Below are 18,144 nucleotides of genomic sequence, written 5' to 3'. Positions count from 1 at the left end.
AGAAGGAGAAGGAGAAGGAGAAGGAGAAGGAGAAGGAGAAGGAGAAGGAGAAGGAGAAGGAGAAGGAAGGAGGAGGAGGAGGAGGAGGGGAAAAGGCCATTGGGATTTTGCTAGGGATTGAATAGAATCTATAGATTGCTTTGGGAGGCAATAAGCTTAACAATGTAAATGAAACTGACTTTGGGGGTGAGGATGGGACCTTGCTATGGAAGGAGATGAGGGCAGGGAAAGGAAGAGGCTGGGGTAGAAGATGAGGTTCGCTTGGGAGTGGCTGTGACTGGAGATGGGGTTCTGTCCTCTGTCCCCTGGAGGCTGCACTGAGATAGTCACATCTCTGGGGTTGCCATTGGTTCAGTCGATGGTCAAGCAGCAGATTCCGCAGGTCCCTTTATCTCTAGAGAACGCATGGTGATGGCAGATCTCCAGTCCTCTTCCCTGGCCCTGCCCCAGCTCGGCTCTGGAGCTGGGGCAGATGTCAGACAGGATAGCTGTCACTTTGGAACTTGATGTCAGATTCTTTAAGAGCCAGGAGAGGAGAGATGACCCCTTCATTCCCCTAAATGCCTCCAGTAATAAGGCCACTTGAGCAAAAAGGAAGGTGTGGCATATACTTCAGAGCCATCCCCACTCTCCCAAGTTGAAATAGTGAATAATGCCTTATCGATGTGACCCTGCAAATCTTTTTCCAGGTTCTTCTGTATGTGACTACCTGCCCTGCCCGTCCACTCCCTGACCTCACACTCCCAGCCCAAGGACCAGAGTGTAGTAACCGCAGCTGATAGTATTCAGGTGCAAGAGACTGTGACAGGCAGTGACATTGTCTTTCCAGATTTGGAAATTCTTATTTGAATGAGTCGGCAAAACGGGAAATTTGCCAGGTTTCTGGGGGTCACTCGTGAAGCCAAGACAGGGACTCAAATGCCACAGGGATACCATGTCAACTTCCATATCAGCTTTTTAGTCGTTTATTCGAGGACACACAACTTGTACATCGCAGGCACTGATCTTAGGTTCAGGATCTGAGAGTCAGTGTGGAGGCCGACCCCGCAAAACTCACTGTTCTCATTAGGCTCAGAGGGGAGAGAGACTGCAAGAGATGGAAGGGCCCAGGAGAGGAGAGAGAATATAAATGAGAGAACAGGAAGAAGTTGTGCTGGGCACTAGGTGAGTGATCAATGGCTTTGGCATTGATTGATGTGATATCAGTGTCATTATCCTACTTGTTTCATTGATGTGCTGGATGAAAAAGCCCACAACCATCACTAGACCCTCAGGTAGACCATGGCCTCATTAGAATGAAGACAACAGGATGGATAAATGTTTTCACTCATCTCCTTCATGGAAATAAATCAGCTTTGTGCCTGACTATGCTTGATCTGAGAGACAGGGGAGTAGCTCTTCCTCAGTGAGAAGCCACTTGGGACCAGAACGTGGAGCCACTTCCCTTAGGGAGGCTGACAGTGCATTTTATTGCCTATTTTTCTTTTCGTTTTCTTTTCAGACTGAGTGTAAGCTGCACAGTGATGTACGATCTATTTTCCCCAGTGGACACAGGCCAGTGGTTAGTAAAATCGGGAACAGAGAAGGCTCTGAGCCCAAGATCAACTCTCTCGGGCCTGGCAGGGCCCCCATGCTGTTGGTGGCCTGAATTTCCGGCCCCCAGCACAGGGCTGAGTCTGATGTGTATGGGGTGGAGGAGCTGGGGAGTGGGGAGTTGTGAGGGAGGCTACCCAGGAGAGAGGTCCTGAGACCGCCCCCAGGGCATGAAATCCCACAGGACCCACATGAGCAACAGCATTACAGGCAGGGCAGAGAGGCTGCCTGGGGTGGGAGAGGCTCGAGCTTCAGGCTGATTTCTGACCAATTCACAGAAAGCCATTATGTCAAGACAGACATGTGGAGTTAGATACACCCTGAACACAGGGCTTTCATCATGCATGCATCCATTCATCCATCCATCCATACATCCGTCCATCCATCCATCCATCCATCCATCCATCCATCTATCCATCCATTCCATATTCCTCAGGCACCTGCTCTGTCACCAGCCCTATGGTAATCAGTGCTAAAGACACAGTGGTGACTTAGTCCCAGGACCTATCCTTCTGGTACTTATGTCCAATGGGGAACATAAATCATCCCAAACAATAGTGACTCACAGTGAGTAGGGCTGGAACAGAGGGTCAAGGGGATCACGATGGCTTCCTGGAGGAAGGGACATCAGAGCTATGACTCTAAGAATGAGCGAGAACTGACTGTTTCAAGGAGGCTCAGCCCTGGGAGGGCATAGGGTGGGGCAAATCACCCCGTGGGCCTCTGAGAGGATTCTGGACTTAACCTCATGGGGTCCTATGCAGAAATGGAAGTGGTGAGATTTGAGTCTGTGGAAGATCCCAGCATTTGTCTCCTGTGAGGGGGGTGGTCAGAGGGTTGAGACGGAGGCAGGAGGCCAAGGAGGAGGCTTCTGAAGCAGACACTGTGGAGTAACCAGAGTCCTAAATGTCTGCTCCCTCCAAGGGATGGGGGATGGCACGCTGTCCTGCCAGTACATTCTCCCCCGCTCTTCAGGCCTCTCCTCTCCTCAGCGAGCCGCAAGGTAGAGAAGTGTTCTCCAAACTGTGGATCATGACACTTGCCCAGGATGTAAGACCAACGAGTTTGTCACAACGGGTGCTTTAAACATTAAATTCTTGACTTGGATTCAGGTCATGATCTTGTAGTTCGTGGGTTCGAGCCCCGGCACCAGGCTCTGCGCTGGCAGCAAGGAGCCTGCTTGGGAGTCAGTCTCTCTCCTCCTCCTCCTCCTCCTCCTCCTCCTCCTCCTCCTCCTCCTCTCTGTTTCTGTCCCTCCCCCGCTTGTTCTCTCTCTCCCTCTGTCTTTCTCTCTGCCTCTGAATAAATAAACTTAAAAAAAATTGAAAAATAAAAAATGGATTCAGCTCCTCCATCCTTAGTCCCAGGTGTTTCCTGGGGAGGCTGAAGGTAGGCTCCACTCACCTGGAGTCTTCATGCCCCTCCCCTTTTAGCAGCACTGCCTCCTATGTTGCAATGGGAGATGAGTAGGTTCCCCAGGTGTGGGTAACGGTGTCTATCGAAGTCTCTGTATAAGGCCCCAGACCCAGCTCTTCTGCTGCCCTGCCATCGACTGCCCTGGAGCTGCATCGAGAACCATGGTGCCCAGGACCCTTGGTAAGGGCACTCCAGCCCCAAGCTTCTGTGACATCACACCCCTAATGCACCTCTGAACCTCAGACCTAATGCTCTCCTGCCCACCCATGCTTGGCTTCCTACTTGGTAATCACCCCCAGGTTATCTCTGACTTCATCGGTCCTAACCTGCAAAAATATTAGACTCAGCTCTTCCCCTGGCCCTCCGTGCCACCCTGAGTCAACATCCACCCTGAGCTGTTCCCAACAGGGAAAGGAGGTCAGTGACGTCACGTTGTGCACCCTGGTGGCGACCAGAAGGCTCCTCTCTCGCATTATTCGCGTTCCCCTTCTGCTTCTCAGCTGCTGTCTGGATTTCTGAACTCCTGAGCTCAGGCTCAGAGGGAATCGCAGGTGAGAGCAGGCGTAGCGAGAAGGGAAGAAGGGACGGTACTATGGATGGAGGTCCCAGACTAATCCTTGGAATCCAATCCAGCTCTGAGTCCCCCAGATCCTGGACTGTGGATGTCACAGCTGGTGCTCAGGTGTAGAGACCCCTGTTACCCCGTGGAGCAGTGCTGTGGTGAGGGGGCCTGACTCGGGGGTTCCAGGTGAACCTACTGACTTTGCTTCCAGCACTGTTTTCCCAAGTCCTTGAGCTCTCAGAACAGGCTGCTGGGAGGTTGAAGGTCCCAGGCATGAGGCTCGATTGCACCAGGATCTGTGCCCATGTGAGGGGTCTATTCACATTCAGGCCCAGGGAGGAAGGAGAAGTGGATGGAGTTTTGTCATCTATGGTCCATTCAGATGAGCAATGCCTGCTGTGTTCATAACACTTCCTTTTGGGTAACTATGAGTCTCCAGCATCTCCTTCTGTGTACTTCCTGCCCCTCCCCCTTCTCCTTCCCCTCTCTTCTCCTCTCGCTCAAGTTGAATGAAGAGTAGCCCAACCACCTTCCAGAATTGCTTTTTATCCAAGCCACCCTAGGAATCCAGTGAGAGCCCACCCCACACCCATTTAGCTGCTCATTCGTTCTCATCCCCACCCCTGACAACCACCAATGTGCATTCTGTCTCCATGGATTTTCCTACTAGTTTAGATATTTCGTTTAAATGGAATCAATCAGGGGCGCCTGGGTGGTTCAGTCGGTTGAGCATCTGACTCTTGGTTTCAGCTCAGGTCATGATCTCATGGTTTGTGGGTTCGAGCCCCACATCGGGCTCTGCATAGACAGTGCAGAGCCTGCTTGGGGTTTCCCTCTCCCCCCCCCTCTCTGCCCCTCCCCAGCTTGATCTGTGTCTCAAAAAATAAATAAAACATAAAAATTAAAGGGAATCAATCATACCATACATGACTTTTTATGTTACTTTCATCTTCCCCTTTGCATAATATTTTTGAGGCTTATCGACACTGTAGAATTTACCAGTACTAATTCCTTTTTCAAAAAGTGTATTTATTTTGAGGGGGGGGGGTTGGGGAGGGGCAGAGAGTGAGGGAGAGAGACAGAATCCCAAGCAGGCTCTTTGCACTTAGCACTCAGAGCCTGACACAGGTCTTGAACTCATGAAACCAGGAGATCATGACCTGGGCAGAGATCAAGAATCAGATGTTTAACCAACTGAGCCATCCAGGTGCCCCTACTTCATTCCTTTTTAGAGCTGAATAATATTCCACCCTGTCTATATACCACAATTTGTTTATCCATGCATCTTTTATTTATTTATTTATTTATTTTAATTTTTTTTTCAACGTTTATTTATTTTTGGGACAGAGAGAGACAGAGCATGAACGGGGGAGGGGCAGAGAGAGAGGGAGACACAGAATCGGAAACAGGCTCCAGGCTCTGAGCCATCAGCCCAGACCCTGACGCGGGGCTCGAACTCCCGGACCGCGAGATCGTGACCTGGCTGAAGTCGGACACTTAACCGACTGTGCCACCCAGGCGCCCCTCCATGCATCTTTTAATGGGCATTTGGGCTGTTCCCATCTTTTGGCCACTGGGAATAGTACTGTTATGAACATGTGTATATGTGTATGAGTACCTGTTCTCACGTCTTCAGGGTATATACCTAGGAGTAGAATTTCTAGGTCAAATGGCAATTCTATGTTTAGCTCTTTAAGGAGCTGTCAAACTGTTTTCCACGGTTGCTAAACCATTTTATATTCCTATCAGCAATGTACGAGGGTTCAGATTTCTCCACCTCCTTCCCTATCCTTGTGATTTTCCACTTTTCTTTTTATTACAGCCACCCTCGTGGATGTGAAGAGATAGCCTATAGTTTTAATTTGCATTCCCTTAATGAACAGTGATGAGCATCTCTTCATGTGCTGACTGGCTGTCTGTATGTCCTTTTGGAAAAGTGGATACTTTTTCCACTTTTAAACTGGGGTGTCTTTTATTATTGAGCTGTAGGAGTTTTTCAACAAATTCTGGATACTTACCTCTTATCATATACGTGATTTACAAAGACTTCCTCCCATTACGTGATTGTCTTTTCACTTCCTTGATATTTTTGTGTGCAGCACACAGGTTTTCATTTTCATAAATTCTATTTTTTTTCTTGGTCTCTTGTGCTTTTGATGTCATAGCCAAGAAAACATGGCCTAAACCCAAGGTCATTAAGATTTACTCCACTGTTTTCTGCTAATGATTTTATGGTGTTAGCTCTTATATTTAGGTCTATGATCAATGTGAAGTTAATCTTTGTGTATGGTATGGGAGAGATCCTTCTTTCTCTCCTTCTCCACATCCTTCTTATTCTCTTTTGCACACAGACACCCAGTTTTCCCAGCACCATTTGTTGAAAAGATTATTCTTTTCCCCAGTTCATTGTCATAGCACTTTTGTTGAAATTTAATTGACTGTAATTACACTGGTTTATTTCTCGACTGTCGATTCGGCCCATTGATCTACATGTGAGTCCCTTAGGTCAATACCACACGGAATTAACTAGTATAGCTTTGGAGTAAGCTTTGAAATGATGGCGCATCAGTTCAACAACTTTGTTCTTTGCTTTGGCTACTCTGGGTCCCTTGTATTTCAGTCTGAATCTTAGGATCAGCTTGCTCATTTCTGCAAAGAAACCAGCTAGCATTTTGACAGGAATGGCGTTGAACTTATAGGTCAATTGGGAGCACTGATGTCTTACCAGTATTACATTTTTCAACTCATGTACATTTATGGAGCTCGATTTATTTACATGTTCTTGAAATTCTTTCAACAGCTGTATTGTTTTCAGTGTGCCCGTTCTGCACTCCCCTTGTTAAATTTATTAACAAGCATTTTATTATTGTTGGTACTATTGTAAGTAGAATTTTTTTTTTAATGTTTATTTATTTTTGAGAGAGAGACAGAGTGTGAGCAGGGGAGGGGCAGAGAGAGAGGGGGAGACAGAATCCGAAGCAGGCTCCAGGCTCCGAGTTGTCAGCACAGAGCCTAACACTGGGCTCAAACTCATGGACCAGGAGATCATGACCTGGGCCGAAGTCGGATGCTTAACCGATTGAACCACCCAGGCACCCCCGTAAGTAGAATTATTTTCTTAATTTCAATTTCAGATGGCTCTTTGCTAATGTGTACAATGGGCTTTTATATGTTGGCCTTGCATCTTGAAACCTTGCTTAGTTCATCTGTTAGTTCCGTAGTGGCCTGAGTAGCTTCCTTAAGCATTGTTAACGTACTAGATGATCGTGGTACTTGAAAACAGAAATCGTTTCACATCTTCTTTTCCAATTTGAATGTTTTTTCTCTTGCGGAATTTCTCTGGCTTGAACTTCTAGTGCAATGTTAAATCGAGTGGTGAGGGTGAATGTACTTGTCCTGTTCCAGACGTTGGGAAGAGGTGCATGCAGTCTTTTGCCATTAGGTACAGTAAGCTGTGGGTTTTCTTGTAGATCAGGTTGAGGAAGATCTCTGGCTTCCCAATTTGTTCTTTGTTGTTGTTACTATTTTAATCACAAAAGAGTATAAATTTTGTCAAATGCCTTTTCTGTATCATTTGAGATAATCATGTTTCCCTCTGCCCATATTCTACTAATAAGGTTTATTACATTGAATGATTGTCATATGTTGAACCAACCTTGCATTCCTGGGACAAATCCCACTTGGTCATGGTGTAGAATCCTTTATATAAGCTGTTGGATTTTGTTTGTTAGTATTTTTTCTTGAGAATTTCTTAATTTATATTCATAAGAGATGTTGGTCTATAGGTTTCTTTTCTTGTGATGTCTTTGGTTTTGATAGTAGGGTAATATTAGCCTCATAAACTGAGTTGGGAAGTTCTGTTGTTTTATTTTTTGAAATTTATGGGGCACCTGAATGGCTCAGTCGGTTAAGTGTCTGACTTCAGCTCAGGTCATGATCTCATGGCTCGTGAGTTTGAGCCCCATGTCGGGCTCGGTACTGACAGCTCAGAGCCTGGAGCCTGCTTCGAATTCTGTGTCTCCCTCTCTCTCTGCCCCTCCCCTGCTCATGCTCTCTCTGTCTCAAAAAAACAAAAAAAAAACAACCCAACATTCTTTTTCGAAGTTTATGAATGACTGGCATTAATTTAAGGATGGTTTTTTTCTTGGTCATTTTAGCTACAGTTTTGTCGACTCTGTTAATCTTTTCAAAGAACACACTTTTAATTCTATTGATTTTCCGTGTTGTTTTTTCTATTCTCCATTTCATTTACTTTCCTTGGTATCATCACTGTTTCCTTGGTTCTGCTCCCCTGGGTTTGTTTGCTCTTATTTTTCCAGTCAGAAGACTGAATTATTGCTTTGAGATCTTTCTTCTCTTATCAAATAGGCGTTACGTCTATAAGTTCTCTGCCATCACTGCTGTAAGCTGTATGCCATATGTTTTGATACATGGTGTTTTCGTTTTCATTTGTCTCAAACCATTTTTGAATTTCCTTTGTGACTTTAGATTTCCTTGACCCACTGGTTATTTTACTTAGGAACTGGCTCTTATATTGCTGCATATTTGTGAGCCTCCCAAATTTCCTTCTGTTATTTACTGCTCCTTGAATTCCACTGTGGTCAGAGAACGTACTTGGTATGGTTTCAATCCTTTTATATTATCGAGGCTTTTCCTATGGCTTAGAATATGGTAGAGCTTATAGAATGTTACACGTGTACTTGAAAGAATGTGTATTTTGCTATTTTGAAGTGTTCTACAGATGTTTGTTAGGTTTAATTGGCTTCTAGTGCTTTTACAAGTATCCTATATTCTTTTTTTTTTTTTAAGAGAAAGAGAGCAGGAGTTGGGGAGAGGGGCAGAGGGAGAAAGAGAGAGAGAGAGAGAGAGAGAGAGAATGACAAAATCTCAAGCAGCTCCATGTTCAGCTCAGAGGCCCATGCAGGGCTCGATCCCATGACCCTGGGATCATGACCTGAGCTGAAATCAAGAGTCGGACACTCAACAGACTGAACCACCCAGGTACCTCCAAGTATTCTATACTCTTGATGACCATCTATCTGCTGTTTTGTTCTATTATTGAAAATGGGGTGTTGAAGTCTCCAGCTATTGCTGGATTATCTATCTTTTTTTGTTTGTTTGTTTGTTTGTTTGTTTGTTTGTTTGTTTAGAACTCAAAACCTTTATTTGCACTGCAAAAGGGAAGAAAAGTGATTGGTAACCGCGTGTGTGATGCAACAGAATTAGTTCTTACCATAGAGAGCAACACATCAGCACTCTAACCACCTACTCTTACAGCTCTGATTTCACAAGAGCATACATACCCAAACATATTTCCCCACACGTGCATGACTAATACTCGCTAAGTTCCAGTGACCATAACTGTATTACACCTAGGTCACTGGTAAAGAACTGAACTATCAGGCCAATATTTTTAAACATTAAAAAAAAAAAGGCCCAGAAGGCAGAAAAATCCCAAGGGAAAAAATTATTGGGGATTTTAAATTTTTTAAGTGAAATTTGCTTAAAAATTTTTTATGTTTATTTACTCTCTCAATAGAGACAGACAGAGCGTGAATGGGGGAGGAGCAGAGAAAAGGGAGACACAGAAGCTGAAGCAGGCTCCGGGTTCTGAGCCGTCATCACAGAGCCCGATCTGGGGCTCGAACTCACAAACCGCGAGATCGTGACCTGAGCTGAAGTCAGACTCCCAACCGACTGAGTCACCCAGGTGCCCCAGGTGCCCCAATTTTTAAAATGAAATTTAAAGGGACGAAGGACACGACAAAAAGCCACTGGTATTACTTTACCAATTCAATAGATGCATCTCAGAAATGACTATTATCATAAAGGGGTTTCAGATCTTTCCCTGAATTTTTATAAGCAGACCACATCTGGTAAAGGTCCCACTGCCCCAGTTTTGCTTTACTCCCTAAACTGATTTTGGCCAGTAGTTTCCCCTCTAGTACTGGGTCATCTCAGAAGTACCTTAGGGCCACCTCGGTAGCTCAGATGGTTAAGTGTCCGACCCCTGGCTTAGGCTCAGGTCATGATCTCACAGTTCATGAGTTCGAGCCCTGCATGGGACTCTGCGCTGACAGCACAGAGACTACCTGGGATTCTCTCTCTCCCTCTCTCTCTGCCCCTCTGCCCCCTCTGAAAATAAATAAGTAAACATTTTTTTTAAAAGCACATTAGACACACAAGCTGACAGGTGGGGCCCATCGGGAGTGTCCAGATCCAAAGACCTCAGTTTACCCTAAGCTTCCCTCTACCTGGGCTGCACGCTCAAGTGCCACCTGACATGCCATCCGTTACTTACCGTTAACATTATTATGATCTGCCCTTGAGCCATATGCTCTTCGGATCCTCACAACAATCCATGGGGGGAGAAATCCGCAAACTGTCACTCTCCTCTGGTTCCCTGCCTCGAGTTCATGGAGCCTGCGCCCTTCTGCTAGATCACGTGATGACCGTGAGCAGGGTCCCAAATAGCTCTCCAGAGAGTAAATAAAGTGGTTTGGGACAGAGTTGCTTGAAAGTTCTAAGGATAAGGTACCTGGGAGACACAGAAATGGCAGGTGTTTTGTAGGGGAGGAAACTTAAAACAAATGGAGAAGCCATCCTCTCTGCATCCTCACTAATGCTGGGGCCACCACGCGGAGGAAACCGCACTCGCTACCTGATATGCGGTAGCCCAGGAGGTGGGGGCTCAGGTTATGGAGGAACAGGACACTTTCCATCTGCAAGTCGTAGAAGATGGACCCAGACCTTCGCCTCCTGTTTTATCCGTATGATCTCATGGTTACCTGCCTCTGTGTGCTTTCAAAGCTAGGACAGCTGTGGAATGCGTGAACTTGGGCACTAACCCGGTCACGTGATTGCATTTATAAACACCCTTCGGGTCGCCTCTGTTCTTTCCCATTTCCTGCATCTCTCCAACTCCATCCCTAGTCGTGGGGGGGGGGGGGGGGGGGGCGGGCAGAAGGCGCAATACAGGTAAGGGGAGCTCCAAGTCCAAGACCCTTTCAAGCCCAGCCGGATCCCCAAAGCAGCCCTGCACCCAAATTCTCTCCTTGTCAATCTTACCCCAGCTTCCTTCCTCTTCCTTTCCATCCTCTGGGTATCTTTAACACCTACCCCACCCCCTCTCCCGCCTGGGAAACTCCACTGCATTCTTAGAATCCTAAGCTATGGCATCCCAACTTTTTCTTGCATTCACTCCCCTTTAAAGGGTCCAGACTGCTCGGACCCAGCTGTCTAGACTCTTACATGCATCAGGAACTAGCCCTTAGGCAGAGGTGGCCCCAGACCCAAGCCTGTAGAGCAAATCTGGAGCCAAGCCTTCCCCATACTGGCCTGCCCTCCCTGAGGCCAGTCAACCCAGTGGCCGCACTCCCGCCCCATCCTCAACCTCCTTTCCCTCTCCTCCAGCTCCTGTGTGTGTATTAGTCTTTCTTCTCCTCCAGCACTCAAAGACTGTCACTGGTGAGTACCAGGATGGGGAAGAATGAAGAGGGACGAGGCTCCCCTTGGGAAGTGGGGTCACGGTTCACAGAGGGCTCCTGACTGGGGGAGTTAGTGCCGGGACCTCCTTGGGCTCACACCAGCAATCTCTGCCCAGATGCCCCCGTGGGCCCAGGGCTGTGGCTATGTCAGCAGGCACCCAGGTGTGGGGACAAGATCTACAACCCTCTGGAGCAGTGCTGTAATGATGACACCATCCTGCCCCTGAATCGGACCAACCTCTGTGGCCCTAATTGCACCTTCTGGCCCTGCTTTGAGCTCTGCTGTCCTGAGTCCTTTGACCCCAAGAAGTATGTTGTGAAGTTGAAGGTTCTGGGTGTGAAGTCTCGATGCTATTCCTCCCCCATCTCCGGGGACTGTGCCAGGTAAGAACCTTGCCCCTGGCTGAGGAAAAGAGGGTAGGGATGAGGAGAAAGGAGGAAGGGAGTGTGGGTGTCTAGGCCATTCCTTTTGAGGACACCCTGCTCACTTAATCTCCAGCAGTGACTCAAATCTTATCATTCATCCCCTTGTCTGTGCTTCATAACTTATTGGTTCCTCCTTCTTTGCAGCAGAAAGATGTTTTCTCATTTGGAAAGATATTGAAGACAATAAATTTCCACTAAGGCAGCTTGGAAAGGAAGGCTGGGGCAGGCATCAGCATCTGTGCAATGAAGAGCCTGGGATTTCCACCTTGGAGAGACCTTAGCTGACTGCCACTTGGTTTTCCCAGTGTGCTCCATTTTAACGTCTGCCCATTATCTCTGTCATTGCTCCCTTGTCCTTCGGTCCCTCTGTCCTGATTCACCACCCTTGCTGATACGTGTTAACCAATCACCTCACGGAGGTGCCGTGTACCATAGGCACCCGTGATTCTTTGGTTGCTCTATGAAACCCCTTTTGCTATTAAATATCCATGGGATTCTGTTGCAAAAATAATGTGCTCTTCAGACTCGTAACTTCTCTGGAGAAGATTTTCCAGCATGTATCAGACTTGCTTGTACTTCTGTATGGCCTCCTAACTTAAGAGATATGACAGATGCCAGTAGGCCTATTGGGCAACTCCTAGCTGCTGAGTTCATTATGGTTCGAGTTGCTAATGGCATGTGGGAAAGAGTCTTCATTCTTTCAAGAGCAGAGTAGAAGGATCTAGTAAGGCTCATAGGCTTCACCCTTAGAGATAACGCCCAAGAGAGATTACTACATTGTTCTGTGTCCAGCCCTTGGGAAAGAGGATTTCTGATTGCCTTAAGTTACCTGAAGGGGTAACAGAAGTGTCATCAAAATGGTGAAATGGAAGTTTTCTACCATCTTCCCCTCAAAGAGCATTGATTTTGACGATCACCTACCATTCAAGAGTTTAGCTCAGCCACTCCACGGTGTTGGTGCCTCAAAATCCTTTTTATTTGGCCAAGCAGCCTTCAGGGAACCTTAAACTGGCACCCTCCCCCATTCCCCCGTGCAAGTGCATACCCCACATAAAAGCCCGCCGAGTCAGAAGCAAATCTAAGCTCCTGATTTACCTAACAGCACTTAAGGTCAACAGTCTCCCTTACCCCGCAGGGCCTTCCCCTGGGTGCCCCTTAGATAAGATCCCTGTGGACCTTACCGAAACACTGCCCTTTATGGTTTAGATGGACCCATCTGGCCTTAGCCCAGGGACCCCAAAACATTCCACTCAGACCTAAAGAAAGGCATGTGCCCAGAGTCCTGCCTCTCTCTCTCTCTCTCTCTGCCTGCACCCTGCCTTGACCACCTCATGTGGCCCCTTGCGTCTTGCCATGTACTTCTTCTAGAACCTGTAACAAATTATTTATTTCAATTTCTCTTGTGATCTTTAATTGAACCTTGGCTTACCAGCTAGTTGGCCCTCCATGCTCCGCTTAACAACTGTTAATTTAACAAAGTCGTAACACCCACAAACAAGGCTGCCTTTGTGGAAATCTGGGGTCCAACACAGAAGTTCCAGCACACCACTGGAGGGGAAAGAAAGGAAGGAAGGAAGGAAGGAAGGAAGGAAGGAAGGAAGGAAGGAAGGAAGGAAAAAGGAAAGCTAAGATTGGCCACACTGGAAAGGGTAAGAGAAACCATTTCACCCGATTCTCATTACACCTCCCCAAAGGCAGCACAGTTGAGCGCCTGGAGAGACCTTCTCAGGCTGTGGTTTCTCCCATGGGGAAGGTGAGAGCCTGTGAGTAAGCACGTGGCTTCCCCAGCTGTGTGGAATGGTGCCAAAGAGATTAACCTCTTCCTTACCCCATCCAGAGATCGGAGGTGTGCTACATGACTGGGGAACGGGGAGAGGCTGGGAGAAGCGAAGCTAGGGTCTTGAGGGCATAAAGGTGCTACAGATCCTACGAATTACTTTGCACACACCACCAGGAAGCCCACCCGTGAGCTACTGGGGATGCCTCACCTGTAGATCCCTCCAAATGGCCCACAGGCACCTCCAATCCCGTGTGCATCTCTACCCACCCCCCACACACTCATCCTAGTGCATGCCCCGGGGGGGGCCGGGGGGGGGGGCAGCCAGTTCACATTGGTTTTGCATACAGCTAGAGAGCACATGTAGGACACTGATCCAGCTCTGCAGGATGGGTAGAAGGCACACAAACTTGGGCATTCAGCTCTGCCCAGGAAAAACAAATGGGAGGCTGTCAGCACCTGGCCTGCCTTTCCAGTATCAAGAGAAGGCACCCAATTTTAAGAATTCCACCCAGGGGCGCCTGGGTGGCTCAGTCAGTTAAGTGTCCGGCTTTGGCTCAGGTCATGATCTCACGGCTCACAAGTCTGAACCCCGCTCAGGCTCTTTGCTGACAGCTCGGAGCCTGGAGCCTGGAGCCTGCTTTGGATTCTGTGTCTCCCTTTCTCTCTCTCTCTCTGCCCCTACCGCCACTTGCTCGCTCTCTCAAAAATAAATAAACATTGAAAAAAATTAATAAAAAAAAAAAGAATTTCACCCAAAGCAGGAACAAGTAGTGTGGAGCAGGAGGATCCATAGAAAAGGTCTAGGGGCACCTGGGTGGCTCAGTTGGTTAAGTGTCTGACTCTGGCTCAGGTCATGATCTCACGGCTCGTGGGTTCAAGCCCCGCGTCGGGCTCTGTGCCGACAGCTCAGAGCCTGGAGCCTGCTTCGGATTCTGTGTCTCCCTCTCTCTCTGTCCCTCCCCCACTTGCGTGCTGTCTCTCTCTCAAAAATAAATGAACTTAAAATAACATTTTAAAAACGTAAAAAAGAAAAGGTCTAAGAAAGACTCAGAATCCCTAACAGGATCGATGGAAGGTATTTCCCAAAGCCAGTCAGTAAGACTGGAAGAGGTGACCGCTTCTTCCAATGCAAAGACAGCAATGCCAGGATTCAAGAGACATGGAAAGTCAAGGAAACAGGACACTGCAAGTGGAACACAGTGACTTTCTAGTAACTAGTAACTGACCACAAAGAAATGGAAACCTGCTATTTACCTCCCAAAGAATTCAAAATGGTTGGGCTTTTTTTTTTTTAATTTTTTTAACATTTATTCATCTTTCAGAGACAGAGCATGAGCGGGGAAGGGGCAGAGACAGGGAGGCACAGAATCCAAAGCAGGCTCCAGGCTCTGAGCTGTCAGCACAGAGCCCAACACGGGGCTTGAACTCACAGACTGTGAGATCATGACCTGAGCCGAAGTCAGACACCCAACTGACTGAGCCAACCAGGTGCCCCGAAATGGTTGTTTTAAAGAAGCTCCATGAGCTACAAGAAAACACAGAAAGACAATTCAATGAACTCAGGGAAACAATACACTATCAAAGTGAAAAGTCTGACAGAGAAATAGGAATCATAAGAGAAATTCCAGAGCTGAAGAAGTGAATGAATGAAGTGAAAAAAATGAAATAGAGAGCATCAGTGGCAGACATGATCAAGCAGAGGAAGGACTCTGTAAAGTGGTAGACAAGTCGGTCAAAATGATCTAATCAGAGGAGAAAGAAGAAAAAAGAAAGAAAAAGAGTTAAAAAGTTTTTTTTTTTAGGTTTATTTATTTGAGAGAGAGAAAGCACACATGGGTGTTGGGCAGAGAGAGGGGAGAGAGAAAATCCCAAGCAGGCTCCACACTGTCAGCACAGAGCCCAATGTGGGCTCAAACCCATGAACTGTGAGATCGTGACCTGAGCTGAAACCAAGAGTCAGACACTTAACTGACTGAGCCACCCAGATGCCCCCCAAAAAGAGTTTTAAAAACCTAAACTGTGAGGGGCACTTGGCTGGCTTAGTTTGAGGAGCATGCAACTCTTCATCTTGGGGTCATGAGTTCAAGCCCCACATTGGGGGTAGAGATTAATTTAAAATAAAATTAAAAATTAGAAAAAAAAAACAAACAAAACTTTAAAAGCCTAACCTGTGAACAACGGGATGCCATCAAAACAAAACAAAAAAATGCATCATTGGAGTAACAGAGAGGGAGAAAAGAGCAAAAAGCTTATTTAACAAAATAATGGCTGAGAATTTCCCAAATCTGGGGAGAGATTCAAGCATCCAAGTTCATGAAGCTCCTAACCCACCCCCCAAAATTTCAACCCAAAGAAATGTTCTCCAAGATACATTATAATAAAACTGCCTAAAATCAAAGATGAAGAGAATTTTAAAAGCAGCAAGGGAAAAAAAACTCCTCACAAATAAGGGAAATAGCCTAAGTCTATGGTGGATTTTTCAGTTTAAACTTTGCAAGCCACAAGAGAATGAGATGACATATTCTACGTTCTGGGGGGGAAACAATCCGCCAAGCAAGAGTACCTTACCCAGCACAGGTGTCCCTCAGAAAAGAGTGAGATAAAGACTTTTTCCTAGACAAACAAAAGCTGAGGGAGTTGATCACCAGTAGATCTGCCTTCAAGAAATGCTGAAAAGAGTATTTCTTTTTTGTTGTTGTTGTTGTTAAGTTTTATTTATTTATTTTTAGAGACAGAGTACAAGTGGGCGAGGGGCAGAGACAGAGAGAGAGAGAGAATCCCAAGCAGGCTCTGTGCTGTCGGCACAGAGTCCGACTCCAGGCTCAAAATCAGGAACCATGAGATCCTGACCTGAGCTGAAATCAAGAGTCAGATCCTTAACCGACTGAGCCATCCAAGTGCCCCGCTTTCACTCATGTTAACTAAACTCAGTGCAGTAGCTGTTTGACAATTTATGTAAATCAAATCATTATGCTGTACACCTTAAGCTTCTACAGTGATGTACGTCAATTATATCTCAGGAAAAGTGGGGGCGGGGAACGTAAATATCTTGAGACAGACAGAAATGGAGACACAATATACCAACATCTATGGGATGGCAGCAAAAGCCGTTCTAAGAGGGAATGTGATAAAAGCCAACATTAAGAAAGTAGGATCTCGGGGCGCCTGGGTGGCGCAGTCGGTTAAGCGTCCGACTTCAACCAGGTCACGATCTCACGGTCCGTGAGTTCGAGCCCCGCGTCGGGCTCTGGGCTGATGGCTCGGAGCCTGGAGCCTGTTTCCGATTCTGTGTCTCCCTCTCTCTCTGCCCCTCGCCCGTTCATGCTCTGTCTCTCTGTGTCCCAAAAATAAATAAACGTTGAAAAAAAAAATTAAAAAAAAAAAAATTAAAAAAAAAAAAAAAAGTAGGATCTCAAGTAAACAACCTAACTTTACACCATAAGGAACAAGAAAAAGATGAACAAACTAAGCTCGAAGTTGGCAGAAGGAAGAAAATAACAAAGATCAGTACAGAAATGAGTGAAATGGAGACTAGAAAGACAATACAAAAAAAAAAAAAGTCAATGAAACTAAGAGTTGGTTTTTCGGAAAACAGACAGACACAACGGACAAACCTTTAGCTGAACTAATCAAGAAAAAAAAAGAGGACTCAAATAAGAAGTATAAATGAATGAAGAGGCATTGCAACTGACACCAGGAAAATACTGTGGTTCTTAAAAGACTACTATGAACAAGTATAGGCCAACAATTTGAGTAACCTAAAAGAAATTAATACATTCCTAGAAACATACAACCTACCAAGACTTAATCGTGAAGAAAGAGAAATGATGAAGAGACCAATAATGACCTGATGGTTTCACTGGTGAATCCTAGCAAACATTGAAAAGAAGAATTAACACCCATCCCTCTCAAATTCTTCCAAAAATCTGAAGGAGAGGGAATTATTTCCGAACTCATTTTACAAGGCCAGTGTTAACCCTGATACCAAAACCAGACAAGGACACTAACAGAAAATTACAGATCAATATCCCTGATGAAACAGATGCAAAAATCCTCAACAAAACATCAGCAAGTTGAATTCAACAACACATAAAAAGCGGGCACCCGGGTGGTTCAGTCAATTGAGCCTCTGACTCTTGATCTTGGGTCATGTCACAGTCTCACGGTTCGTGAGTTCCAGCCATACATCTGGCTCTGTGCTGACAGCACAGGACCTGCTTGGGATTCTCTCTCTCTGCCCCTCCCCACTCACACACTCTCTCTAAATAAATAAATAAACTTAAAAAAAAAACACATAAAAAGGATCACACACTATGACCAAATAGGATTTTTTTTTTTAGGTTTTATTTAAGTAATCTCTACACCCCACGCAGGACTCGAACCCATGACCCCAAGATCAAGAGTTGCGTGGTCTTTCAGCTGAGCCAGCAAGGCGCCCCAGATGGGATTTATTTTTGCACTGCAAAGGTGGTTCAACATACACGAGTAAAAGATGTGATACACCACAGTAACAAAATGAAGGACAAAAAAGGGTAGATATACATACTTACACACACACACACACACACACACACACACACACACGCAGAGAGAGATTTCTAAGAGAACCTCCGGTAGGAATGGTGGTTCAACAGGGACACAGGTATCAAGACAATGTGGAGGTCCTCTCGCGGAGAACTTAAAGGGATGATTCTGAAAAGAGCCGTTTCCATCTTGCAACATGCCATGCAGTGTGGTTTCCGGAGCCAAGAGACTGAGACGGAGACTGAGACACCCTTAGAACACATTTGTGAAATGTGGTCTTAATTTTCTGTGGCTCTCTCCTCTTATTTTCACGGGAAATGTATTTGTGGCAGAATTCTGTGTAGGGAAGATACAGG

General features: G+C 46.2%; 1 protein-coding gene and 1 long non-coding RNA gene across 2 annotated transcripts in view; one reads left to right on the top strand and one right to left on the bottom strand.

Annotated features, from left to right (window-relative positions):
• LOC121018651 (uncharacterized) overlaps positions 1 to 3,102 on the bottom strand; it is an 18,473-nt gene extending 15,371 nt beyond the window's left edge. Inside the window, exon 1 of the long non-coding RNA XR_005785262.1 lies at positions 2,998 to 3,102. This is a non-coding gene — a long non-coding RNA (uncharacterized LOC121018651). The remainder of the gene's footprint in view (positions 1 to 2,997) is intronic.
• Positions 3,075 to 11,995, top strand: LOC121018648 (insulin growth factor-like family member 3). The gene is made up of 4 exons (XM_040457462.1): positions 3,075 to 3,189; positions 10,985 to 11,038; positions 11,175 to 11,442; positions 11,629 to 11,995. The coding sequence occupies exons 1-4, from the start codon at positions 3,171 to 3,173 to the stop codon at positions 11,660 to 11,662; spliced, it is 375 nt and encodes a 124-aa protein (XP_040313396.1). The 5' UTR covers positions 3,075 to 3,170; the 3' UTR covers positions 11,663 to 11,995.
• Positions 11,996 to 18,144: the final 6,149 nt, after the last annotated feature.

Source organism: Herpailurus yagouaroundi, unplaced genomic scaffold (assembly GCF_014898765.1).
Source record: "Herpailurus yagouaroundi ecotype Mexico unplaced genomic scaffold, PumYag 220, whole genome shotgun sequence".
Taxonomy (NCBI): Eukaryota; Metazoa; Chordata; class Mammalia; order Carnivora; family Felidae; genus Herpailurus; species Herpailurus yagouaroundi.
Note: the sequence above shows the minus strand (reverse complement) of the source record. Positions and strands in the feature narration are given on the sequence as shown.

What these genes read in the sequence shown, in the direction of transcription:
- LOC121018648 (XM_040457462.1), top strand. An exon ending in GCACTCAAAGACTGTCACTG is followed by an intron (nt 11,039 to 11,174) that starts GTGAGTACCAGG and finishes ATCTCTGCCCAG; the next exon opens with ATGCCCCCGTGGGCCCAGGG. An exon ending in ATCTCCGGGGACTGTGCCAG is followed by an intron (nt 11,443 to 11,628) that starts GTAAGAACCTTG and finishes CCTTCTTTGCAG; the next exon opens with CAGAAAGATGTTTTCTCATT.